This window comes from Neolamprologus brichardi, chromosome 4 (assembly GCF_056152115.1).
Source record: "Neolamprologus brichardi isolate AB-2024 chromosome 4, ASM5615211v1, whole genome shotgun sequence".
Lineage (NCBI taxonomy): Eukaryota > Metazoa > Chordata > Actinopteri > Cichliformes > Cichlidae > Neolamprologus > Neolamprologus brichardi.
The window spans coordinates 14,747,077-14,773,216 of record NC_142107.1 but is presented as its reverse complement, the minus strand read 5'-3'; the positions used below and the strand labels follow the sequence as shown (position 1 = coordinate 14,773,216).

The 26,140-nt window shown below is 37.1% G+C and overlaps 4 protein-coding genes across 5 annotated transcripts; all 4 read left to right on the top strand.

Annotated features, from left to right (window-relative positions):
- Nucleotides 1-85: 85 nt before the first annotated feature.
- Nucleotides 86-6,448, top strand: myh9b (myosin, heavy chain 9b, non-muscle). The gene is made up of 20 exons (XM_087839873.1): nucleotides 86-337; nucleotides 499-741; nucleotides 872-1,048; nucleotides 1,747-1,892; nucleotides 1,980-2,070; nucleotides 2,156-2,545; nucleotides 2,793-2,919; nucleotides 3,047-3,165; nucleotides 3,361-3,557; nucleotides 3,650-3,833; nucleotides 3,917-4,082; nucleotides 4,216-4,340; nucleotides 4,420-4,728; nucleotides 4,824-5,027; nucleotides 5,110-5,235; nucleotides 5,318-5,488; nucleotides 5,625-5,729; nucleotides 5,817-5,912; nucleotides 6,032-6,163; nucleotides 6,315-6,448. Exons 1-20 carry the CDS (start codon nucleotides 122-124, stop codon nucleotides 6,330-6,332), a joined length of 3,342 nt encoding a protein of 1,113 aa, XP_087695999.1. The 5' UTR covers nucleotides 86-121; the 3' UTR covers nucleotides 6,333-6,448.
- A 6,214-nt stretch (nucleotides 6,449-12,662) lies between these two features.
- Nucleotides 12,663-14,125, top strand: LOC148102975 (uncharacterized). Its single transcript, XM_087840423.1, has 5 exons — nucleotides 12,663-12,724; nucleotides 12,979-13,162; nucleotides 13,246-13,411; nucleotides 13,499-13,810; nucleotides 14,013-14,125. Exons 1-5 carry the CDS (start codon nucleotides 12,663-12,665, stop codon nucleotides 14,123-14,125), a joined length of 837 nt encoding a protein of 278 aa, XP_087696549.1.
- A 1,861-nt stretch (nucleotides 14,126-15,986) lies between these two features.
- Nucleotides 15,987-16,904, top strand: LOC118454202 (myosin heavy chain, fast skeletal muscle-like). The gene is made up of 4 exons (XM_035907990.1): nucleotides 15,987-16,000; nucleotides 16,200-16,245; nucleotides 16,332-16,548; nucleotides 16,673-16,904. Exons 3-4 carry the CDS (start codon nucleotides 16,351-16,353, stop codon nucleotides 16,829-16,831), a joined length of 357 nt encoding a protein of 118 aa, XP_035763883.1. The 5' UTR covers nucleotides 15,987-16,000; nucleotides 16,200-16,245; nucleotides 16,332-16,350; the 3' UTR covers nucleotides 16,832-16,904.
- A 74-nt stretch (nucleotides 16,905-16,978) lies between these two features.
- On the top strand, nucleotides 16,979-25,365 carry LOC148102974 (myosin-3-like). 2 transcript variants are annotated; one of them, XM_087839881.1, is made up of 6 exons: nucleotides 16,979-17,066; nucleotides 17,432-17,557; nucleotides 17,690-17,860; nucleotides 18,224-18,499; nucleotides 18,603-18,734; nucleotides 25,339-25,365. In XM_087839881.1, exons 1-6 carry the CDS (start codon nucleotides 17,043-17,045, stop codon nucleotides 25,348-25,350), a joined length of 741 nt encoding a protein of 246 aa, XP_087696007.1. In that variant the 5' UTR covers nucleotides 16,979-17,042; the 3' UTR covers nucleotides 25,351-25,365. The 2 variants fall into 2 exon arrangements, with proteins under 2 accessions (XP_087696007.1, XP_087696006.1); XM_087839880.1 differs by lacking the exon at nucleotides 25,339-25,365 and having other exon boundaries at nucleotides 18,603-18,811.
- Nucleotides 25,366-26,140: the final 775 nt, after the last annotated feature.

Here is a 26,140-nt window from a genome sequence, read left to right as displayed (position 1 = left end):
ATCGTATTCTCTTTTTTATTTCCTTCCTCATATTAAGATCCTACGACACTAAAAGTAACACTCTCATGTTTGGTTTTGTAGAGATGCTATCTTCTCCATCCAGTACAACATCCGTTCTTTCATGAATGTCAAGAACTGGCCATGGCTGAAACTGTACTTCAAGATCAAGCCTCTTCTGAAGAGTGCTGAGACTGAGAAGGAGTTGCAGAACATGAAGGAGAACTATGAGAAGATGCAGACAGACCTGGCTGCTGCTCTGGCCAAGAAGAAGGAACTGGAAGAGAAGATGGTCAGCCTGCTGCAGGAGAAGAATGACCTGCAACTTCAAGTGGCTGCAGTAAGTAATAAAAAAAAAAAAAAAAAACAAGTGCAGTAATGTGACATCTATACATGTGCCATAAGTGAAATGCAGTTTTACAAAACAGCAAATCACAATATACATGATACATGGTACACTGACCATGAATGATATTATTATGTGTTCAATGTGTACTGTAGGAAGTTGACAATCTCTCTGATGCTGAAGAAAGGTGTGAGGGGCTCATTAAGAGCAAAATCCAGCTCGAGGCCAAACTCAAAGAGACAAGTGAGAGACTGGAGGATGAAGAGGAAATCAATGCTGAGCTGACTGCTAAGAAGAGGAAGCTGGAGGATGAATGCTCTGAGCTGAAGAAGGACATTGATGACTTGGAGCTCACCTTGGCCAAAGTGGAGAAGGAGAAACATGCCACAGAAAACAAGGTTCAGTTCGTACTGATTGTAGTGTTCACTAAAATAAAAAAGCATAATATGTTTATATGCTGTAATGTCTTATTTTGGTATTTTAATTTTTTAACTTTGATGGGGAATTCAAATTTATTATTTATTTCAGGTGAAAAACCTGACAGAGGAGATGACATCTCAAGATGAGTCAATTGCCAAGTTAACTAAGGAGAAGAAAGCCTTACAAGAGGCCCATCAGCAAACACTGGATGATCTCCAGGCAGAGGAGGACAAAGTCAACACTCTGACCAAGTCCAAGACAAAGCTGGAACAACAAGTTGATGATGTAAGAAAACTATAATAATTGATAGGTTTGTAGCTTGAACCTATTCGCTGGAACGTTGAAGACAATATAATTACACAGCAAAGCAAGACACGAAGTAGGCAAAGTTCTTCATGTTTCACGTGCACGGGAGAGAACTGGACAAACGCCGTTCCTTCGCTTGACCCCAGTTGCTCTCGTCCGCTCCCCCGTAACACTGCTCTTTTATTGAGGTTACATGAATATGCATAGGTTCATTAACATACGCCGCCTATATACAAACAAAGAGTACCTTGCCTGTGCGGTGTGTGTGTGTGTGTGTGTGTGTGTGGGTCAGAGTGTGACCCCATAAATGACTTCCCTAAACCATCTAAACAAAAGGCACTTAGACTAAAACAGATATAGCTACGTTAATCCTACCATAAAACAATAAAACAAGGTACGACCTCTTCCCATGCTCCCAGGATGTAGGTGTGGATTCCAGAACACTCTGGAATGCACACCAAGCCTTTGCAGCCTGCTAAAGATCACACATCCTATCACTACACAATTAATTATACACCTCTAAGCATATATGGTTAAATATTTCTAAGCATAAATGACAATCAACAATACAAAACCTAACAATAATGATGTGTTTGTTTTTTGTTTTTTATGGAAAGAATTTTAGTACTAAATCATTGTCTTTCAAACCACTTGAATCAACTGACATGATTTCATAGCTTGAGGGTTCACTGGAGCAAGAGAAGAAGCTCCGCATGGACCTTGAGAGAGCCAAGAGGAAGCTGGAGGGAGATCTGAAACTGGCCCAGGAATCCATAATGGATCTGGAGAATGACAAGCAGCAGTCTGACGAGAAAATCAAAAAGTAAAAAAACAGTTACTGATAAAGTTCCTACACTTGCATTCAGCCACAGAGCTGTCAGAGTCATTTCTTTTTCTTCTCCACTTACAGGAAAGACTTTGAAATCAGTCAGCTTCTTGGCAAGATTGAGGATGAGCAGTCTCTTGGTGCTCAGCTTCAGAAGAAGATCAAAGAACTCCAGGTACCATTATTTTAGGTAAATATTATGTTCAGTGAAACTAAAACATGTCAACTCAGTAAGTCTTTGTGGTGCTATTACCCTAAAGGCTCGTATTGAAGAGCTGGAAGAGGAGATTGAGGCTGAGAGGGCAGCTCGGGCTAAGGTAGAGAAGCAGAGAGCCGACCTCTCCAGGGAGCTTGAAGAGATCAGTGAGAGGCTCGAGGAAGCTGGTGGAGCAACAGCTGCTCAGATTGAGATGAACAAGAAGCGAGAGGCTGAGTTCCAGAAACTGCGTCGTGATCTTGAGGAATCAACTCTGCAGCATGAAGCTACTGCAGCAGCTCTCCGTAAGAAGCAGGCTGACACTGTTGCAGAGCTCGGAGAGCAGATCGACAACCTCCAGCGTGTCAAACAGAAGCTGGAGAAAGAGAAGAGCGAGTACAAGATGGAGATTGATGACCTCTCCAGCAACATGGAGGCTGTTGCTAAAGCAAAGGTGCGGACATTGTTTATAGAGAACAATTTTTTTTTCACATTTCAAGACCTTTAAAAGCAGATATTCATAGATGTAATAATGTTATTATTACTAACACTCCTGTGTATGAATGACTGTTGAAATAAGAAAAGATTAACATAAAAATAACATAACATAAGGTAAGATAACATGAGATTTTAAAAATGTAAAAATTTGAATCTCTATAACTGATTGCAATCAGTCTTTAAAATGTTAACCGTTTTGACAGGGCAACTTGGAGAAAATGTGCAGGACTCTTGAGGATCAACTAAGTGAACTCAAAGCTAAAAATGATGAGAATGTTCGTCAGCTGAATGACATTAATGCCCAGAAGGCGAGACTCCAGACAGAGAATGGTAAGTGATGTATAACAAAAAAACAGTCTGTCTCTGGAAATTATTCACATTGAGTTGACCTAAAACTACCATCAATCAATGGATAAAATTAAACAAACTAGGCTTAATTTATGTGTGTTAATTTCAGGTGAGTTCAGTCGGCAGCTTGAGGAGAAAGAAGCTCTTGTTTCTCAGCTCACAAGGGGCAAGCAGGCCTTCACTCAGCAGATTGAGGAACTGAAGAGACACGTTGAGGAGGAAGTGAAGGTCTGAACTGTTTTCTGTCTTCTTTTATATCATAGCACTTACTAATTTAAACACATAAGTTTTAAATCAGTTCGACTGTCCTCTAATTTGGTTCCTAGTTGTTACCATTTATTTATCTCATCCTCTCAGCATTAGACTTTAAAATTGATTTTAATTAAAAAATTGTCCATCTGACATTGATTGTGTGTTCAAAAGGCCAAGAATGCCCTGGCTCATGCTGTTCAGTCAGCACGTCATGACTGTGATCTGCTCAGAGAGCAGTTTGAGGAGGAGCAGGAGGCCAAGGCTGAGCTGCAGCGAGGAATGTCCAAGGCCAACAGTGAGGTGGCTCAGTGGCGATCCAAATATGAGACTGATGCAATCCAGCGCACCGAGGAGCTGGAGGAGGCCAAGTAAGTCACCATACTTTCATTGTTTAAATTAGTTTTCAGACTTAAAACCAACCAATTCAGACTTAATCAAAACAAAATTATTTAAACGATAGGAAAAAGCTTGCCCAGCGCCTGCAGGAGGCTGAGGAATCCATTGAGGCTGTGAACTCCAAGTGTGCCTCACTTGAGAAGACCAAGCAGAGGCTGCAGGGTGAGGTGGAGGACCTCATGATTGATGTGGAGAGAGCTAATGCTCTGGCTGCCAACCTTGACAAGAAGCAGAGGAACTTTGATAAAGTAAAGATTTAAACATAACCAATATCATCAAAATAAACATACACATAAAATAACAACTAACTAATTAACCTACAATAACATAGGTCCTGGCAGAATGGAAGCAGAAGTATGAGGAGAGCCAGGCAGAGCTGGAAGGAGCCCAAAAGGAGGCTCGTTCTCTCAGCACTGAGTTGTTCAAGATGAAGAACTCATATGAAGAGGCTCTGGATCATCTTGAGACCATGAAGAGAGAGAACAAGAACCTGCAGCGTATGCTTATCTTGCTATAGATCATATGGATATGATTCTAATGTTTATATTCATTTATATGTTATGTTGTGGCAAAAACATCTGCATATATCAGCTCCAAGTACTAAAACTCTTGGCTATGTTTGCTCTGTAGAGGAGATCTCAGATCTGACTGAGCAGATTGGTGAGACTGGAAAGAGCATCCATGAGCTGGAAAAGGCCAAGAAGACTGTAGAAAGTGAAAAGGCTGAAATTCAGACTGCCCTTGAAGAAGCAGAGGTTTAATATTTTTTATGTCAATATTATTTATTTTGATGATTCCACTTGGTATCTGTTACTTATCTGACTTATCTCGCAGGGCACTCTGGAACACGAAGAATCCAAGATTCTTCGTATTCAGCTTGAGCTCAACCAAGTCAAAAGTGAGATTGACAGGAAGCTGGCAGAGAAGGACGAGGAGATGGAGCAGATCAAGAGGAACAGCCAGAGGGTGATTGACTCCATGCAGAGCACTCTTGATGCTGAGGTCAGGAGCAGGAATGATGCCCTGAGAGTCAAGAAGAAGATGGAGGGAGACCTGAATGAGATGGAGATTCAGCTGAGCCATGCCAACAGACAGGCTGCTGAGGCCCAGAAACAACTGAGGAATGTCCAAGGACAGCTCAAGGTGAGTTGGTAGATGATTTTCTCTCAATTAACAAGTAAGACACAGTAAATTGCATTTGGGTTTTTTTGTTTGAATGGTTGCTTGCTTGTTATCAGGATGCCCAACTGCACCTGGATGACGCAGTCAGAGGACAGGAAGACATGAAGGAGCAGGTCGCCATGGTGGAGCGCAGAAATGGTCTGATGATAGCTGAGATTGAGGAGCTGAGAGCCGCTCTGGAGCAGACAGAGAGAGGACGCAAAGTGGCTGAGCAGGAGTTGGTTGATGCTAGCGAGCGTGTCGGACTGCTTCACTCTCAGGTTGTTATTCATTACTTTACAAGAACTTTGAGATATAAGAGAGTGAGAATCACATCATTAAAACTTTTTCTCTTTCATTCAGAACACCAGTCTTTTGAACACCAAGAAGAAGCTGGAGGCTGACCTTGTCCAGGTTCAGGGTGAGGTGGATGATGCAGTTCAAGAAGCAAGAAATGCTGAGGAGAAGGCCAAAAAGGCAATCACTGATGTAAGTTATTACTTTGAAAGCCTTTTTTTCAAAATTCTTGTTCATGCTTGATCAGTAATCCCAACACCACCCATGCTTTCAGGCTGCCATGATGGCTGAGGAGCTGAAGAAGGAGCAGGACACCAGTGCTCACCTGGAGAGGATGAAGAAGAACCTGGAGGTCACAGTCAAGGACCTGCAGCACCGTCTGGATGAGGCAGAGAACCTCGCTATGAAGGGTGGCAAGAAGCAGCTCCAGAAACTGGAGTCCAGGGTATGTACTCTATATATTCGTGAGTTATTATTCAAGTATTAAAAAAACACACATTGATTCCATCAGTTGAACTCTACCCTTTTTTCTCTGTACTCTAACATTTATTAAAAGCTGATTATTTATCATGGCATTAAAGGTCCGTGAACTGGAAACTGAAGTTGAAACTGAGCAAAGACGTGGAGCTGATGCTGTTAAAGGAGTCCGCAAATATGAGAGGAGAGTGAAGGAGCTCACCTACCAGGTGATTAATTACACATTTATCGAGAAATTCATAATTTCCTAAACTGTTTCTTCTCCAGCTCTAAATAACAGTTTGCTATCTATGCAGACTGAGGAGGACAAGAAGAATTTGGTCAGACTTCAGGATCTGGTGGACAAGCTGCAGCTCAAGGTCAAGGCTTACAAGAGACAGGCTGAGGAGGCTGTGAGTAAAATGTTTTGTGATCATTGAAAATCATGAAAGATGGTTAATCATGTAAATATAGCTCTCATGAATGATCAGATATGTTTTTTAACAATCCAACATATTGTTATACTGTACAGGAGGAACAGGCCAACACCCACATGTCCAGACTGAGAAAGGTCCAACATGAGATGGAGGAAGCTCAGGAGCGTGCTGACATTGCTGAATCTCAGGTCAACAAACTGAGAGCCAAGAGCCGTGATGTTGGAAAGGTAATTCATCTGATCCCATTTTAAATTAGTTGTCTTTAGATAGATTATCTTTTATATTATATTATTATTATTAATTTGGTCTAAATTAGGTCTAGTCTAAAATCTTAATATGTGTTGAATAATTGGATTTTTTTTATGATTTTTTTTCTAGGGTGAAAGTGCTGAGTAAGAGACATCTATTTGGAACCTTTTGTCAGCGTTCATAAAATATGAAACAGCTGCTAAATTGTCTGTTTGCAATGTATTAATTCAATAAACTCTTTCCTGTGACTTCATTACATTTAATCAGTATAATTTTTTCTTTATTTTACAAAAGTCACATTGGAAAATATAATATTCAACACTGTAGTTTCTTCAGAAGAATCATCATTTATACTTACAGGACATTTAGCAAATGAGGACAGCACCTCTGCTTAGCATCCATCCTAGCTTTCAGTATCAGTGCTAGCAGGGTTAGCTTAACCTAAGATTATTTAAACATAAATGCTCTATAATAAGCAAAATTTCCATCTAGAATGACAATTAATTCCCACTGTCATATCATTTAAACAAATAAGATAATAATTAAATATTAAAGAAATACTTTCAGTATCATATATTTGAGAAGAACAGAGCTGTTGGCCTACACGGTTTAAATTAGTTTATATTCATCTATACACACTAGATAATATGACACAGATTATAAATTTCTGGATAGAGTTTTAAAAGTTCTGCCCACTAATGCCATAAATCACGTTGTATCAGTTACATTAAATATCTGTCGCTACAACAGTGCACCATTTACAGTCTTTAATTAGTTAAAAGCTCTCCCTGTAAGCTAAATATTAGCACAAATTCAATAAAACATAGTTCACAAATAAATAAATCTAAAGATGCCTGATTTGGACTTTTTAATGCTGTCAGCATTAATGAATGCTTTTAACGGGTTTATAAACACAGACATCATGTTATACTGATTATGGAGAAAAACAAAACTGTTCATGTTTAAAGAATAAATTACATGTTATACAATACTTTTTTTTTTATTTCTGGGGCTTTTAAAAGCTGTTACATTAAAAGCTGTACAATAGTGTACTATCTGAAGTCTTTAAATTAAAGTTACTAGTACTTGTAGGATATAGAGATAAACTCAGTATATTCTGCTTCCCATTAAAATTGCACATGCACACTGACAACCTTATTTGTACTCCAGATGCGTGTCTGTTGATGCTTGCTGGCACATAAAGCCACAGTTGTTGGTTCCTTTCTATTTTTGATCTTACTATATAGCTTACCCAAACTGATAATGTGACGAGTCATCAAATAAATCCAATGCTGCCTTCACAAAATCTGATATCTCCTCCACAGCAAATCTCATGTTACATGTAAAGAGATTTAAAGCTGATTATATATATATATATATATATATATATTTAAAAGGTGACGCAGGCATATATACGTGCATAGGCTGATTATGTTATAAAAAATAATTTTTTACCTTTAACCACACATAGAAGGGAGAAAGGAAATCTAAACCTTTGTGAATGATCATATGTTAACATATTTAGTTTTGGTTTATTTCATTCAACACGTTATAGCATATCACATACATTTTAACTATACAGTCTCTGCTAAAATATTTAAAAACCAAAAATCAGGTATAATGAATTTTTTTTGTTCTTATTAATAGTGTCAAAGTAAATTAAAATAGCCCTCCACAAACTCAACATTAAAGGGATAAGCAGTTTTGTGTCATTTTATAGTAGAAAAAAATCAATTAACACTACTAACTGAAAATAAAATAGTTACAGAATATTTAATTGATGATTAAATTTTAATTTAGGGAAACTAGTCTAACTTGACAAGACACCTTGTCAAGTTAGACCAAAGTCTATAGTTATATTCAATAAAAATGCTCATGAAGATTGAATGCAACTAACATGCATTTTTAATATTACTCTAGGTTATTACAGTGGAGAAAGAGAAAGAACAGCATATTTTATTGAAACACACAGTTTTACAACAAACCAAATCCATAAACTTTAATAAACTGTTTGGAGATGAAACTTCACTTCAGCAACATAACAGAATAGTGTCCTAGCAATGGTGGGATGTACAACAGGATTTCCCCCCATAATGATACAATGGGCAGCATTGGATTTTGTAAATAAGAATGTCTCAAAGGCATAATTATAGAAAAGCACTGACATTTAAACTACAGGGAATAGAGGTTACCTGGCTCACTGAACGTGAAAATGACTGAAACATTGAGTGAGGATGAGAGAATTGAGTTTGACATTGTGGGAAGTGACTGACAAAAAAACCCCCCAAGCATTCTGGAACACAATTAGATGAGTGAATACAGATTCTCCTTATGCAGAAGTTCATTATTAATATTTTTGGTCAATTAATTAATGATTTTAGTTTGAGTTAAGTGAATCCATGTCATGGTTCCTCTTGTCCTCTCAGGCATTAACCTGCCTTCTCCTTTTCACTCCTCTTCTTGCTCTGCCTGTCTGTCCTTCTAACATGTGTGTAGATAAGTAATACTAATTTTACTTACTTCCTCCAAGAAGTGGGCAAGGCTAGCAGTGGCTCTGCTTGCTTGCCTTGTTCCCATTTACACTTGCCAGTAGTATAAAACTGCAGTGCGTCACTTGTTGCTCTATCCTTAGCTATATGGTGTGCTCTTTTACTAGCGTGCCAACCTGCTGATCTACCAAGCTTCTGAAAATACCTGTCTCTTACCTTGCACTCAACAACAGCTTTCATTAAATTATGTCAAACATTTACAGAGGTTTCTCACATGACATGACACACACTTTGCTCAATTGCACATTTACCTAAAATTTATTTATTTATTTTAAAAAGGCTCATAAATTATTTCTTCACTAGCCACTTTGTGAGGTTGTTGGCTTAACTAGGTGAAATTGGATTCAAAGAAGATTCTGTACCAAAAACCTCCTAGTTATTGCACTGGTTGCTAGCAGATTGCCACAGTTAGCTGTACTTCTTCAGATAAAAATGCTTTGAATACTTCCTAACTACTGGCCCAGCAGTAGAAATACTAGAAAGAGTGTGATGGAAACTGGAAATGGAGAAGGTTTGCCTTCAAAGTAAAAGCTGCACCTCAGCCAAAATTTTTCATAAAGTGCCACTATAACTGTGAAGCCAACTGCCTCCATTTCTAGTTTATGTTACACTTTTGGCAGTGTCAGTACAGCTCAGAGAGTAGACAGTGTTTTTGGATACATCCATCACTTCGATTCAAATTACTACAGCAGAAATATGCTAGTGGCCAAAGCAAACACAAGGTTTTTGCCAGCTGGTTGGGGAATAGACCAACCTGTTAAGTGACAAGTGGTTACCACTAGCCTCTAGGGTTGTATGACCAAGGTATTATTCACTCAATCCTACACTTTCACCAAAATTGTTATATATCTAAAATGGCATACAGGTTAACGTTACGTGGGGAGTGGTTGTATGTCTCCAAAATACCAATAGTCATTCTCATACAGGTCATTACTTGTCCTCAGACCTTTTATTTTGGCAGAGTATTTGGTGACAATAACCTCCCATTTATGTCACTCTTCACTTTTTCTCCATAGAGTTTAAGGCTTTGTGAATGTTGAAGGTATCAGAGACACCTAATGTCTGGATTTGCAAATACAGCAATTTTTTAAAGAAAAATAAATGGTATATTGTCAAAAATAATTGTGAGCATGGAAGCAAATGAGTAGCCATTTATACTGTGTTTCCTAAGGGAGCTTAAGTGGCTAGATCTTTCTAGAGAAATGTCACTGTGTCTCTCCAGAAGTGCAAGCCAAAGTAACTCATCTGTGCTCATTAAAATAGTACTACAGTAACAGTATCGTAGAATTTCAAAAATTCAGTAAGGTTAAACACTTGCTACTGTACACCTAGCAAGACACTAAAACATTACACTGCATTTTCTGTAATGTGTTCCTCTAAAATACCACAGCTAAAAGAAGCAGATGAAATAAGTAATTTTCCTGTTTTGGTTGTTTTGTTGTCTTTGTGTCTACTCTGCATTTTTCTTGCTATTCTAGCCAACTCTTGGATCACAGTGAACATGCACAATATGTTATTTTACTCAACATTTTACAATGAACTTATCTTACTTTTAAACATGTGCTTTTTTAGGAAAATACATTTGGAAATTAAACAGACTATTTAAGATGACAAATCTCTTACAGGTTAGGACATGGTCTTAACAACATATCTGAATATTGTCCTATAAATATATCCTTCTCTTATGCAAAAGACAAGTCACATCTTCTTCTCTTTGCTGGATTTATTTTTGACCATGGTAGCACCTCGTGACCTGCTGGTAAGATAGCAGACATTAAGACAGGTCTGTGCAAAACTTGGCAATGAAAGGTAATTCTGGCTATGATCCCAGACTTTTCCTTCCATTCATCATTTATCACTTACTCGGTACATCAAAATTAAAATTTAAAAACTGTATGTTTATTTTTTCCTTGCAGGAAAACATTAACATTTTTTTATAACAAACAATTTTCTAGTATTGAATTATCTGAGCTGGCAGTCCTTCTTAAACTCTATTCCTAGTAGAGATATATAACACTTGTCTGGCATTAATACAAAGTCTTGCTCTGAATTTTATTTCAGATGGCTGAGGTGTTTATGTCCTGTAATAGTACACCAGTGGCATTTCAAGACTTCTCCAAATTTAAAACTCAGTACTTGTCATGATCCCGGGTCATTTTGACCAAGCGTGTAGTGTTTCCTTGAAGTTCATTTTGTGCCTTGTGTTTATTCTGATTTTGTATTAGTTTAGGGTTGAACCTGAAGTTTAGTGTTTTATAGCCCTACCCAGTGTTGGGAAGGTTACTTTTAAAATGTATTCCATTACAGATTACAGAATACATGCCCCAAAATGTATTCTGTAACGTGTTCCGTTACATTACTCAATGAGAGTAATGTATTCTGAATACTTTGGATTATCATGCTGTTTACAACTACGTGAATGTACTATTGCTGTGATTTATTACTGTTACTGAAGGTCCGCGGCTCCGAACCGTAGTAAAGGGACCTCTGGCTAATATGGTGGGTTCTGTGTCGGGCTCGTAGCCGAAAACTAGCTTTACTTTGTTGTCTGGGTCAACTTTGCTTGACAGAGAGAGACAGAGAGAGGCGTTGAAAGGCTGCTCCAACGGAACTTATTGTTTTTGGAGGAAAACACGAACACGGTGTACTGTCGAGTCTTAATAACTTACTTACAACTGGGCTCTCAGGCACTCTTCTTTGCTGCAGTGGTTATTATTATATTTACATGCTTCCAGCTCCCGTTTCTGCTCGATGACAGCTTGTACTTTTCCTTTTTCTTCCTCCCTCGCTCACAGACACATAACGGGTATGGCAGTCCATTCTCCCTGCAGCACGGACTACACTGCCTATGATGCTACATTCTTTAGAGCTATACCTGTAGCATTCTGCCTATTAGCTTAGCACAACAACAACAAAAAGGCGCTCTCTCACCCAGGAAACATGCAGAGAGAGAGCATCAACCTGTAACCATGGCAACCGTAACGCTGCCGCCTGGAACAACAGAACGTAGCTGTCAAACAAAACCCAAACAGGCCTGACCCGCCACAATATGAAACAGGGAAGTACCGCTGTGTAATCCATTTATTCTAAATACCACCTTTTTTAACTGTAACTGTAACGGAATACAGTTACTCATATTTTGTATTTTAAATACGTAACGGCGGTACATGTATTCCGTTACTCCCCAACACTGGCCCTACCTGTGTCTGTCCTCGGTGCTCTTTTCATGTCCCTGTGTTTGTGTTGTAAATTAGTCTGTGTGTTTCCTGTTTTACTTTGAAGGCTTGTGTTCTGGATTTCCTGTTCTATTCTGAAGGTCTGTATCCAATTGTGTTCAGCTTGTGTCCTCCAGTCAGCGTGTGTATTAGGATCAGCTGTTCTCCCCTCGATTACCTTGTGTATGTATATTTAGTGGGTGTCGGTCTGTGCTCGTTGTCGACTCGTCTGCGTTTCTCTGTGTTTCTTGGTGTCCTATTCGTTGGTCTGCGTCTCTCTTCCTTTCAACCCGTTTGCTGAGGATTTCAAGTGTGCTCTTTAGTTTTTCCCATTTTAGGTTTCCGTTAGTATTTCTCATGCTTCGTTGTCTGTTTCTGCCACTGCCACTTGTAAATAAACGTCACACTCTTCATCAGTCAGCTGCCTGCATTTTGGGTCCTTTTCATTCCATAACACGACTGCTGCCCCAGCCGTGACAGTACTGTGATGTCAAAATGACTTGGACACACAAGAGCTTAGTATAAACTCTTTCAACTTAATATCACTGTCAAGTTAATATCAAGATTGATTGGAATAAATAATTCACAAACCATGCAGTGCACTATTATAATTTACCACTGGGTATACTGTAGACATTACTGATGTACTCAGTATTTATGAGGACACTTACCTTATAAAATCTCTATTAGTTTCTCCATCAAGGAAAAACTTGATGGAGAAGCTGGCTCAAGGAATTAAGCCAGCTTCTCAGCAAGATAATTTAGGTAACTTAAGGTAAAACTAATGAACAGCGTTCATAATGAATATTATTCATTATTACAATATAAGTTCCCATTGACAAGCTCTGTTAATATAAAACTTCAAACTAGGCTCATATAGAAGAGCTGGAAGAGGAGATTGAGGTTGAGACCTCTCCAGGGAGCTTGAAGAGATCAGCAAGAGGCTCAATGAAGCTGGTGGAGCAACAGCTGATTGATTTAGTTTAACACGAAGCGAGAGGCTGAGTTCCAGAAACTGCTCTCCGCAAGAAGCAGGCTGACAGTGTTGCAGATTGAGGCTGAGGAATCCATTGAGGCTGTGAACTCCAAGTGTGCCTCACTCGAGAAGACCAAGCAGAGGCTGCAGGGTGAGGTGGAAGACCTCATGATTGATGTGAAGAGAGCTAAAGCTCTGGCTGCCAACCTTGAAAAGAAGCAGAGGAACTTTGATAAGGTAAAGATTTAAACATAACCAATATCATCAGAATAGGCATACACCAATAATAACAACTAACTAATTAACCTACATTAACATAGGTCCTGGCAGAATGGAAGCAGAAGTATGAGGAGAGCCAGGCAGAGCTGGAAGGAGCCCAAAAGGAGGCTCGTTCTCTCAGCACTGAGTTGTTCAAGATGAAGAACTCCTATGAAGAGGCTCTGGATCATGTTGAGACCATGAAGAGAGAGAACAAGAACTTGCAGCGTATGCTTATCTTGCTTTTGTTGTAGCAAAAACATTTGCATATGTCAGCTCCAAGTACTCTAACTCTTGGCTGTGTTTGCTCTGTAGAGAAGATCTCAGATCTGACTGAGCAGATTGGTGAGACTGGACAGAGCATCCATGAGCTAGAAAAGGCCAAGAAGACTGTTGAGACTGAGAAGTCTGAAATACTTTATCAGGATTCCCAGCTGCACCTTGATGATGCTTTCAGAGGACAGGAAGACATGAAGGAGCAGGTCACCATGGTGGAGCGCAGAAATGGTCTCATGATGGCTGAAATTGAGGAGCTGAGAGCCGCTCTGGAGCAGACAAAGAGAGGATTAGGAGTTGCTGAACAGGAGTTGGTTGGTGCTAGTGACCGTGTCGGACTGCTTCCCTCAGGTTTGATTGTTTTTAACACTTATAATGATATATTAAAATCCTTTTTACAGTGCTCCTCAAAACAAAGCTACTGTATACTATTCTGTGCAAATATCTGAGAGAGAATGCAGAAATATGAAAAGTAAATATTAAATTAAACTGAAGTTAAATTAACTAATATATAAATGAGGGTGCCCTCATTTTAATTCCCATCAACTACAAGAGGAACATGCCAACATCTACCTACCCAGGCTGAGAAAGGTTCAGCATGAGCTGGAAGAAGCTCAAGAGTGCAATGACATTGCTGAGTCCCAGGTCAACAAGCTAAGAGTTTGATCATGCCATGTAACATCTGCGGATTTTACTTTGACATATACCACCTACCTAAGAACCGCTGCAGACCATGTACATCCTTTGCATTGAAAGAAATTATCCTCTTCTTTCACTGCATACCGGAGGAATATATTTGAAGCCTGAGAAGTAAATTGATATAGAGCGACCAGTAGGAATTAGTCCAAACATGTCATTTAAAAGTAAACAACCAAAAATACCCAAAAATTGGGTAATTCCATGATTTGTTTAACTCAATCCAAACTGTGTAGGGCAATATATTATATACTTGTGTGAATCACACCTTAAAGTAAACTTAATAGACAGGAAGAGCATAAAAGACTTTATCTTATTTTATGCATGCGTTACATTATGTAAAATAATAGCTAATAATAAGCGATATCAGAAATTTGTTGAACTTTTGTAATTCTGTACAATTGGAGAATTAAAGTTTTAAGTTTTCAACTTTAGTCAAGGTTTCATTTTGATTTTCACTTCTGAAAATGTCAAGCAACAGTCAGTTTTTGTGACTAAAATGCCCTACTTTTGTGGGAACTGTTCTTTTTGAAACTTCATAGGGGAATTCAAAACAAATAAGTTGACAGATTTTCTATCAAACTATGGAAATTAAATAATATAAGAACACAAAATTCACCTGCTTCTCTGGATATGTCGGACAAATGTCCTCTCAGTGCAAGAGTGGTATCCTAACTCTGTCCCTTAGCTGTTGTTATTTTTGACTACAGCAATGACTTGTAATCCTCTGTTAAGATAAACCACTCCTGTCAACAGTTTCAGCACGTAATCTGAGAGGACACTGGAAATTATTCCAAACGTCAAGATACATTTTCATCTCTGCTCATTCAGTAAAAGTTGAATATAAAGATTTTAAATAGAAGCTAACACTATGTTCTTGCACCAAAATTGTCATTTTTCAACAATCACTCAATCACTCAGTGAAAAACACTCATTTTAAATCTTATTTGTGCAGCTGTTATTTAAGGTCTTACCTGAGCTGCCAACTTTTCTTGTATTACATTTCCAGGAATCATGTGTTGCTCTTTTAACTTTTATGGAAAGTACAGCAGCATGAAATTAGTATCAGATACCAGAGACATGTATACTGTGCAACTATACACCAGTGACATTCTGACGCTTCCCCAACATTAGCACTCGGTCCTGGCTGTCATATCAAAATTAAATTGATGCAACTGCCTATCATAAAATGTGTCAACTGAAATCTGATCCCCAAGTATTTCTCTGGATTTATTGGAGCAGACACTTCACAAACCATGCTGTGCACTCTTGCTATGTAGTATTGAATAAACTGTGAACATAATAAGAGTAGTAAATACTGTATTTACAAATAAGTTAAAAATGATGTTTTAAAAGTGAAATAACATTATAAGAAAATGCATTAATAATATATATCTGAATGTATAATATAGTCGAATACAGTTCTATGTAAAATAAATCAACACTGAAATATTTACAGATTGACTTACCAATACTTAATTAGAATATGTAAGAAAAATTTTTAATTAATATTTGTTTTTTAGATCCAACAGTATTTTATCTTCTTTATTATAGATGTTAAAATTGACTATAAAATTGTGTTTAAAAAATATTTTTGACATTTTTTTTGTCTCATGTTTAACAGAAAAAAAAAAATCACAACTATTCTGTCAATCATAAAGTAACATAGAGGTATTTTAATAAGTACTCATGGTATCAGCAATGAGTCGATAACTGTCAAGTAACAAAGTGACAAGCATACTGTACTTTACCAAATCAAGTAACAGCTGTGCTGAGCAGACACACTCGAGCATATATAAGCAGCAACTCTGGAAACCCAATCCAGCTGACAGGCATGCGACACAGGTGAGTGTGGTCAATTATTCACTGGTTACCATATTTTAACGGTTTAAACATTCCTGTTAAATATGTTGCTGCTGTTTGAGTGTAGTAGCACTTTGGTCAGTCAACTGAATGAATAAATATTTTTACTGAAATATGATGGCTGAAATATTAGACACAAAGGAGCAAAGCAACTTCATTTTGGCATTTCTTTACATTGCAGCATCTTTACACAAGATACCATTAGTTTTCAGTTGGGATCCAGTGAGGTAAGTGGTTCGATGTAAATGACATTTTCATGATTTTCAAGAACTCATAAATGGTCACATTGTTTCAATTTATGTCATATTTTCAGCCTCCAGTAAAGTGCCACCATGAGCACAGACGCAGAGATGGAGCAGTATGGCCCGGCAGCCATTTACCTCCAGAAGCCAGAAAAGGAGAGGATTGAGGCTCAAAACACCCCATTTGATGCAAAGACGGCCTTCTTTGTTACTGACGAGCTATATGTCAAGTGTAAACTTATCAAGAGGGAGGGTGGTAAAGCCACTGTTGAGACAGAGGGAGGAAAGGTAGGTAAAAATTCTTTCCATTTTACGTCTATATATTTGTCATCCTGTCTATGTAAACATTTGTCTGCTATATCTTTACACAACAAACACCCTGTTGATTATTTAAAAATTGCTTTCTATTCAGACGGTCACTGTGAAAGAGGAACACATCCACCCTAGGAACCCTCCAAAGTTCAATAAGATGGAGGATATGGCAATGATGACACACCTTAACAAGCCATCTGTGCTGTTTAACCTCAAAGAGCGTTTTGCATCATGGATGATCTACGCAAGTTTTATTTGAAGGTTTATCTAAAAGAAATAAAATGTAAACGAACAATGAAAAATGTAAGCAACCCTTGTGCTCACTGCTATGACAAAGACCTACTCTGGGTTGTTCTGCGTCGTCGTCAATCCCTACAAGTGGCTTCCTGTGTATGATGCTACATGTGTAGCGGCATACAGAGGAAAGAAGAGGATTGAGGCTCCACCCCACATCTTCTCCATCTCTGACAATGCCTATCAGTTCATGCTCACTGGTAAGTAGTAGTTACTGTTAAAGTTTGATTATTTATTTGTTTGTATCACTCAGTATAACATAACAAAAATTCTTTATACATATATACATTAATATTATTTGCGTTATACATTATTTGCATGTCTGAACCAGAATTAACACACTTAAGGATTAGGGAACAAAAACATAATATAGTACAGAATTAAACTGCAGGTTAATAAATAAACTAATAATTAAATAAATGCCTAACCATAAAAAAACATAAATACTGTTGTTGATATTATGATGATGACTAGTGTATCGATTCTGATATATTCTATATATGTAGATTCTTGATATAGCGTCCAATATTTAAACCAAAATATATATATTTTTTGTTTCATTCAGAACACCAGTCTTTTGAACACCAAGAAGAAGCTGGAGACTGACCTTGTCCAGGTTCAGGGTGAGGTGGATGATGCAATTCAAGAAGCAAGAAATGCTGAGGAGAAGGCCAAAAAGGCTATCACTGATGTGAGATATTTTTTTTCTTCTATTTTGTTTTTCACTATTACAGGGTTCTGAAATCTCTATTTTGCAGTTCATGTTAAGTTCAATTTTAATGTAGAACAGATTTAAAATTTTGGAAATACTTCATCACTTCAGGCTGCCATGATGGCTGAGGAGCTGAAGAAGGAGCAGGACACCAGTGCTCACCTGGAGAGGATGAAGAAGAACCTGGAGGTCACAGTCAAGGACCTGCAGCACCGTCTGGATGAGGCAGAGAACCTTGCCATGAAGAATGGCAAGAAGCAGCTCCAGAAACTGGAGTCCAGGGTACAAACTATACACAGTAATAAAACTACTTTCACAATGGAAGTCTACCTTTGTGTAGACATGTTCTTTTGCCCTCATTGAGACTTAGTTTTTCTTGTAATTTAATTAATTATGCTTTAATTAATTTACTTGTTTTCTTTTATTTGTTATTTATTTATATCTATATATATTTATATATGTATCTTTATTATTTAGTTTTGGTGTACAGCACTTTGCGTCAACTATGGTTATTTTAAAGTGCTTTTTAAATAAAGATGATGATTATGAGGTAGAATTAAGACACTTTTATTTCTATGCTTTACTATGGCAATAATAATGTAGCTACATTTTTTTATTATATTATATTCTTTTATCAAATTCCAGGTGCGTGAACTGGAAGCTGAACTTGAAGCTGAGCAGCGACGTGGAGCTGATGCCATTAAAGGAGTCCAGAAATATGAGAGGAGAGTGAAAGAGCTCACCTACGAGGTAATTAATTATCTAACTAAAAATGATCTAATTTCTTGTGCCCATTCCCTTTCACTTACAATCCAAATTGTTTACACTGAGGAGGACAAGAAGAACATCACAAGACTTCAGGATCTGGTCAACAAGCTGCAGCTCAAAGTCAAGGCTTACAAGAAACAGGCTGAGGAGGCTGTGAGTCAACTACAATTATATGACAAATTTCCTTCAGCTTGGTTCATAGCACGCCCATTGACTCCCCTATAACTAAATCAGTATTTTTGTAAATCCTTTACAGGAGGAGCAGGCAAACACTCACATGTCCAGGCTCGGGAAGGTCCAGCATGAGCTGGAGGAAGCTCAGGAGCGTGCTGACATTGCTGAGTCCCAGGTCAACAAGTTGAGAGCCAAGAGCCGTGATGTCGGAAAGGTAGCAACTTCTGTCCAAATATCCAAAAAAAACAAAAACAATTGTGCACATCATTAAGTAAGACACATTGTAATGCTTAAGCAAAAATTATTAAAACAAGATATGTTAAAACAGAAAAAGTCTTCAGAGGATTCAAATAACTTAAAACCTTTAAATAACTATTTTTTTCTGTTTGTTTGTTTTTTCAGAGTGAGTCTGCTCAACAGATTTCATAAAATATGAATCATCTGTTGGATGCATTTTATACTGCAAAATATCAATAAATGTTTTAAAAATGACTCATTCATTTTAATGTTTCTTTGCTTTCATAAAATAATGTTTAGAATGTAAATGTAATCAATTAAGAGGGAGCTATTAAAAGTAATAAATAAAAAGCCATACTGAATTGCTTAGTAGCTTGAAAAGGAGTATTCAGAAGGAATATTTATTAGCTCTACAGATAGCCATATAATGCAGAAAATATCTAAGAAGTAATAGCTGCTGCAACCAGTATTTTATGTGAAAGACATGTAAAAGGCCAAACTTACCTGTGGATTTACCAAAGGTTTTTAGAGTGTATTTTTCATGATAAATCAAATAATAAATACATAAGTATACATAAATTAAATAAATCAATGAATTTGAAAATGAATTTAATGTTTGTTAATTAAACAAGTTTCTGTTACTAAAAGATTCTCAGTAAAACTTCTGATAGTGTCTTGGTTTTATACAGATCTAGTGAGCTAGGTGGCTTATTAAAAGTGACATATTTAGACACAAACCATTTGCTAAGAACTGGTCAAATTTATTGTATGTATAAGAAAGTTATTTATTTTCATTTGACAGCTTTTCATTTTATGAATTGACTAAATGGCAAGAGAATAGGGCTGATAACTAAGGGACTGTTCATGGTCAGCATCTTAACCTGTCAGTGTTATTTAATTGTTTTCCAGTTTTAAGGAGTGCAGTCAGATATATATATACATATACACATATATTATATATGTGTTGGTCAGGCTTCACTAAATATGAGCTAGACACAGTGATGAAGCTCAGTGGCCATCTATTTCCACTGGGCAACAAAAGGAGAAGTCTAGTGTACAAACAATAAACAGTAGTAAGAGCTAGTTACTGTTAGTAACTAGCTCTTACTACAGTGCACATCTAGCAGAAAAGGAGAGGTCTGACTCAGAACGCCCCATTTGAAGCCAAAACAACTTTCTTTATAACTGATCCCAATGAGCTGTATGTCTAGTATAAAGTGATTAAGAGAAAGGGTGGCAAAGCCACAGTGAAAAGATGGTATATTGGTACACAAAAAAGACACTGTTGAATATTTAAAAACACAATTTCTATTTGGGTGGTCACTGTGACAGAGGGAATTTAAGCATAAAACCCTTCAACGTTCAGTAAACATGGCAAAGGCACACAATGGAAAAGGCACATAGCTGGTTAAGAAGGAGGAGGAAAAGTTTACATGAATGTACCACTAGTATATTTAAAATCCTCTCTTTCAAGGTTCCATTGAGGACCAAACCATTTCAACCAACCCTCTGTTGTTGCAATGTTTTAAATCTGAACAGGAAAATCAGTTAAATTCTGAAACCACCTGGTAACCAGTGACAAGAGACAAAAACAGTTTAATCTAGATATAAACCTCAATCCAATCCAATCAAATCAAAATTAATTTCTATAGCACATAATAATACAATGAAGTTGTGCTTCGCAGTCGGTCAGAGCAATAGCATAAGACAGAATAAAAAAAAAGAAAACAGTTAAAAGTTGTATTTTATTTTATTTACAGTATTTTATTGTGAATATATTTTTCTAAACTTTCAGAACTTCAGTTTTTTAACCCTAAGAAAAAGCTGATGGCTTACTTGTCAGCAGAGATGGGCAGTAACGCGTTACTGTAATCTGATTACTTTTTTCAAGTAACGAGTAAAGTAAGGGATTACTATTGCAAAAACGGTAATTAGATTACCGTTACTTTCCCGTAGGAACGCTGCGTTACTGCGTTACTAAAACCGTGATTTTCTTGCGAGAATGTCTCATGACAGTGACGTAAGCGAGTGTGACGTTCATGACAACAGCTGTGTGCAGATCAACAATGGATAATATATCGAGTGCGGGAGAGAGTATGAGCGTGCAGCGTTTAAAGCGTGGAAGTACTGACCTTATTTTGAGTTTGATTCCGTAAAAAGTGATAAAAACATTAGTGTCCGCTGTGCGTGGGAAGAAAACTTCTTTTTACAGCGAAAAAAAAACCCTAAACTTCCAAGCAAGCACCGAGTAGCTACAACGTAATGAGAAACTCACAGAGAAACTGCGGTATCCTTCCACTGACCGCTGCGGCACACCTGCACCAGGATAAACCTCCGCCTACTCTACTCCTGCTTTACAGGTGAAAATAGAGCAAAAGGACCGCTAGTCTTTGACTTTATTTATTTTCTGCTGTGTTTTACTTGCATCTGAAAGAGTGAGTGTAAACACAAAAAAATAAAATAAAATATATATATATATATATATATTATGTGCTGGAATGTGCAGAAAATAGGTTTAAATGTTAAACTAATTTCTTCCAGTCAGAGAATGGTGCATATAATTAAAATTTTGCTTCATGCATAAAGTTAAAAGATTAAAACTAACAAAACAAGTTTTAAAAAGAGACTTTTCCATTTGATTACATTTTGTATGATGGATTATGTAGAAAAAGTAGAATTGGGCTGAAAGATCTATCGCTTTATCACCTATTCAGGTTGTAAATCATGTTTTTAAAAAGTAACTAAGTAACTAAGTAACTAAGTAATTAATTACTTTTGAAAATAAGTAATCAGTAAAGTAACGGGATTACTTTTTCTTTTCAAGTAACTTGACCAACACTGCTTGTCAGCCTGAGGTGTGATATGATGATCTGTAGAAACTGGACATGAATGCATGGTAGGGTTTGGGAATAATTAGTGTTTTTCATTGTTCGTGTGTGTTGTATCTCACAGCTGAGGGAACTAGAAGTTAAAACTAAGCTGAGATGTGGAGCTGAGTCAGTTCCCTTTTAATTACAGTTAGTAATCTGTATAGACTGAGGAGGAGAAGAAGAATGTGACCAAGCTTCAGGATCTTGCCGTCAAACTGCAGTACTGTATCTTGTTCTTTGTACTGTACTGTTGTTCTTTGTCCCATTCCATTTCCAAGTCAAAAACCTGATTTATGAGTAAAGTTACAATTTAATGACACTTATGTTTGTTGAAAAGTGTACTCTACTGATCCATAAACAGTTTAAGTGCAATTTGGCTCTATGTTTCTTAATTCAGTTATAAAATCACTTAAAATAGAAGCTCGCCATTAACAATTTTACCTATTCTGTGAAACCAAATTCTGATTCGTGCAAAACATTCAATGCATAGACACAGCTAACAAGCCCCAAATGCAAAAGAAAAAGAATAGAAAAGTTCAAATGTAATTTTAAACAGACACTAATGGCAATCCACTATATACACCCACTATAGTGTGTGTGCCTTTAGGGCTAATTACCCATTTAGCTAGCATCAAATGACTTATTTGCTAATGCTGATATCTTGCCATTAACTCATCAATGTAATGCAACTTGTGTGAGCAAAGAAATAGCTTCAGAATCACTGTAGAGACTCAGCCTTTACTGGGGCATAAAGTTTTCTTCTATTATCCAAAATAAAAAATATCAGTGTGTCACTGCAGTAAAACCACACAGGAAACTGTAAGAGAGAGGGGAACAATTTAATGCCAAATATAAAAGGGACTTTATCAAAGTTTACAAAATTTAAATTAATACATGAAAAAAAAACATTTTCTTTCTTTTTTTTTTCCAAATCTTCTCTTTTAATTATTTTTCCTGGAACGATTTCAGTTTTCACCTATAGTTTTCATGTTACCCTACTACAGGCTATAGTTATGATATATTTGTGATAGCTATCAGGTACAGTTTTCTAATTAAACATTTACAACAAGAGCTCCTCTGGAGGGAAGGAAGAAGAACCCAAAGCTCAAGAAGGAGCTCCAAAAACTATGGATGTTTTTATTGTTCGTTTAGAGTGAAAGGGCTTACCTACTACAAAATTTATGCTGTATGTGTATAACAAAACTTAAATTTAGTTATGCAAATTTAAATAGGATTTGTCAAAGCGGGAACCATTAACTTTCCTGTAACCAAGTGAGTATAACTTTAAAACTTTCACAAGATGTCCAACAGCTTACTTGTCCAGGCTCTGAAAAGTCCCAGTTGAGCTCAAGGAAGCCAGAGAATGCTCTGACATTTCTAAGATTCAGTTTTGAGTACCTGGTTCACAGGCTGAGAGCCAAGAGCAGTGATGCTGGAAAGGGAGCTTTTTATTCAGGTGATAGCTAATAATTGCATTAGAATTGTTCACACATACTTTGCTGGTTAAAAGCTTAAAAAAAATGACTAAAAGATTTGAGTCTGACTAACACCACCGTGGATTAATCATTCTATTATTTAATATAGTGAAACAAATTTTTGCAATTTTTGCAATTTCCTAGCAAGCTTCCAAGAAGTGTTTATTGTTGTTTTCCAATTTACTATTCTTAGAAGAACTAAGTAAACAGAAAATAATAAAGTTCTGTAATTAAAACTTTCCCAACAGCGACCACTGTCAGGCCAGTGTTTAAGAATATGTTAGGACTTAACGGGGACTCAACGGCACTTGTAACAGTGAGGCACTTGCTGTTCTGGAATGACAATTAGCTTAGTATAAGCTGAAAACCATTGCAAGAATCCAAGTACTCTCTTGTGGCTTCTTGTTGGCCAGTATTGTCAATGCTATGAAAGCTCAGCAGTATGACAGCAAATTAATAGGAATCCTAATAGTGCTCTAAATTTATGACCAGTATTTGTTGCCAACATAGCCTGCTTGTAAACACAGTGCTGACTGCTGAGTGACCTATTTTAAATGAACCCAGCTTTCATCAAAGGTCACACAGGCCAATAGTAAGTGAAGTGCTCCTATGAGGTTTGGTAAGAAGAAGAAGAAGAAAAAGACGAATCAGAAGAAGACAAAGAACTTTATGAATATTTGTAAAATGATTGATAACTAATATAGTATTACTCAACATTATATTATCTTTGAGGAGTATAATGTAAGACAGTTGTTTTCTTATTTCTTTATTTTTATTTGTGGCACAGCTGGGGTGTCTGCTACAATGGAAAACTACAATGTGAAGGACATGGCTATAACTCAATATTGTATACAGGAGGCTACAGGAGGCATGAAGGAAGTATTAATTAGATGCAGTTAAAGGAGCTTTTGTGCTTGGCACCAGAGGAGGCACAGGTGTTCCAAGCCCCCGGACAGATTGTATTTATGAGATCATATTACACTAGCAGGATGTGAATTTGTGAGCCAGTACATTTTTCGGGGTTAGCTTGAGCATTGTAGTGCACATACCCAGCAGCTGAAAGATATAGTCTCATATGACCGACACAAACTATGGTTCTTTAAACAATGCTGTTAGCATGTCTCTAATGAATAACTGACCAATTAGGCAAGCAGCAATTGTCTGCTTGAACTAGGAGTGAAACTACTACAATTTAATGTTATTTATTTTCTCACTCAAACTACTGAAGTGTTAGGCATTTTTTTCTCATTTCATAGGAAACATTCTACAAGTATGCAAGAAGGCAAGCACTGTTTAGTTCACAATAGAGAACAAACAGTTAAAACTGTGTTCTGTACTTTTTATTTATATGATCATATAACATATAATAGCTCCAGTTCCAGCATGCTAATTAGTATTAGCTTATTAATGATCTGATGCAAAAATATTGTTAAGCACACATAGAGAGTTTTATTTTTAGTCTCACCTCTTCAGGCTTTCTTTTTCCTTCTTGTATTTTTATGTCACTTTACAAGTTACTACATTTCATATTAAACTAATAAGTTACACGGAGAAACAAAATCACCTGAAATTTCAGTCTTATAAAGGGGGCACTCTAGAATGTTCCCCTTCTCTGTCTGTACCCTTTTTCTGAAAACATAAAACAAAGATTAAAGTCAAAGAACGAAAGCCAAAGACACACTACCCATCATTCTCCCAGTGCTACTACCCCGTCATGGAATAATCTAACACTCTTTTAAAGCTTCTTAGGCTCCTCCTTGCCAGACATGGTTGGCATGTTTTTACTCAGTTTAGGGCTTAGTGCAGAGGGCCATCTATAAGCATCTACACACCCAAGGACATTCAAAGGAGAACATTAGTCAGGACAATCAATCTCTACCCATGTACCCATTGGCACCTTCTAAAAAAAGGCTTTTTTATTCACTGTATCCCAGTAGGTTAAGTGTAAATTGTATGATGTTTGGATTCACAGTAATAAAAAAGTTTAAGCAAGAAATCATTAAAAACTTTACATTTGTATACATATGCAAACTTCAAACAGCGTACTTAAAACTATCAAAGGTCAGTTTAAAACTAATTCTGCAACTTGAAGCAGGTTAGAGTCTTTCTGCTCTGGGGTTAATCACACTGGTATTTGGAAGTCTTTGTAATTCTACCGCAGGGATTCATTTATTTGTTGTTTTATTGATGGCAGTGGAGAATACAGTCTAACATATCTGCTTATTTGCTCCCATAGGCATTTCATTGAGTTGAGATCAGATTCATACCATTTTCAAACGCATCAAACCATTAGCTGACCCCTCACACCATCTGGATGAAGGAATTGTCATGCTGGAAGAACCAACTTCCCATTCTGTCCCATCAGAATATAACAGTTTCATCACAGGATAAAGGTGATCAATCAGAACAACTCTGAAGTGATTTACAGTACAAGGCTTTCCTCTAAAGGGGGCCCAAACATTGTCAACAAAATACCTCCCAAAGCAAAACAAAGCCACCAGATCCCCTCACTGTGGGGGGTCAAGCATTTGTGCTTTTTCTTTAATTTGTCAATTGTGTGTATTTGGAACAGTTGTTACATTTTGTCACCAGAGAGGAAAAACAGCATGTATTCAGGGTAGCCCAGCACAGCTTTATTTGTTTTGTTTTTGTTTTTTTGTTTTAGCAAATAACAAAAATGCTGCTAAATTAACATGGATGGAAGGACAGATTGATATTTGCATGATATGTATGAAATAGTGTGTAAGCATAACTATATCAAGATCATGCATACGAAGTTTTTAACAAGCAAGTTGACCCTGTTAGATCTTAAAACATCTATGGCAAATGCTATTAAGGGCGACTGAAAAAAACTGAAGACATTTGACTTTACTTGGGAAGCACGTGTTCTGCATGTTTGCACTGAAAACCCACCTGTGCACAGAGGTTATGGATTACATACCTCAAGGTCACCTCTTTTGAAGAATGAAGGATTGCTAAATTCAAAAAGGCAAAACAAAAAACAAAAAAAAAAAACAAACAAAATACAGCTTTGTTTT

What these genes read in the sequence shown, in the direction of transcription:
- LOC118454202 (XM_035907990.1), top strand. Translation starts at nt 16,351, where the DNA reads ATGAGCACAGACGCAGAGATGGAGCAGTATGGCCCGGCAGCCATTTAC. An exon ending in TTGAGACAGAGGGAGGAAAG is followed by an intron (nt 16,549 to 16,672) that starts GTAGGTAAAAAT and finishes CTTTCTATTCAG; the next exon opens with ACGGTCACTGTGAAAGAGGA.
- LOC148102975 (XM_087840423.1), top strand. Translation starts at nt 12,663, where the DNA reads ATGGAGAAGCTGGCTCAAGGAATTAAGCCAGCTTCTCAGCAAGATAAT. An exon ending in AGCAGAGGAACTTTGATAAG is followed by an intron (nt 13,163 to 13,245) that starts GTAAAGATTTAA and finishes ACATTAACATAG; the next exon opens with GTCCTGGCAGAATGGAAGCA. An exon ending in AGAGAACAAGAACTTGCAGC is followed by an intron (nt 13,412 to 13,498) that starts GTATGCTTATCT and finishes TTTGCTCTGTAG; the next exon opens with AGAAGATCTCAGATCTGACT.
- LOC148102974 (XM_087839880.1), top strand. Translation starts at nt 17,043, where the DNA reads ATGCCTATCAGTTCATGCTCACTG. An exon ending in TCCAGAAACTGGAGTCCAGG is followed by an intron (nt 17,861 to 18,223) that starts GTACAAACTATA and finishes ATCAAATTCCAG; the next exon opens with GTGCGTGAACTGGAAGCTGA. An exon ending in AGAAACAGGCTGAGGAGGCT is followed by an intron (nt 18,500 to 18,602) that starts GTGAGTCAACTA and finishes AATCCTTTACAG; the next exon opens with GAGGAGCAGGCAAACACTCA.
- myh9b (XM_087839873.1), top strand. Translation starts at nt 122, where the DNA reads ATGAATGTCAAGAACTGGCCATGGCTGAAACTGTACTTCAAGATCAAG. An exon ending in TGGAACAACAAGTTGATGAT is followed by an intron (nt 1,049 to 1,746) that starts GTAAGAAAACTA and finishes ATGATTTCATAG; the next exon opens with CTTGAGGGTTCACTGGAGCA. An exon ending in GAGACTCCAGACAGAGAATG is followed by an intron (nt 2,920 to 3,046) that starts GTAAGTGATGTA and finishes TGTTAATTTCAG; the next exon opens with GTGAGTTCAGTCGGCAGCTT.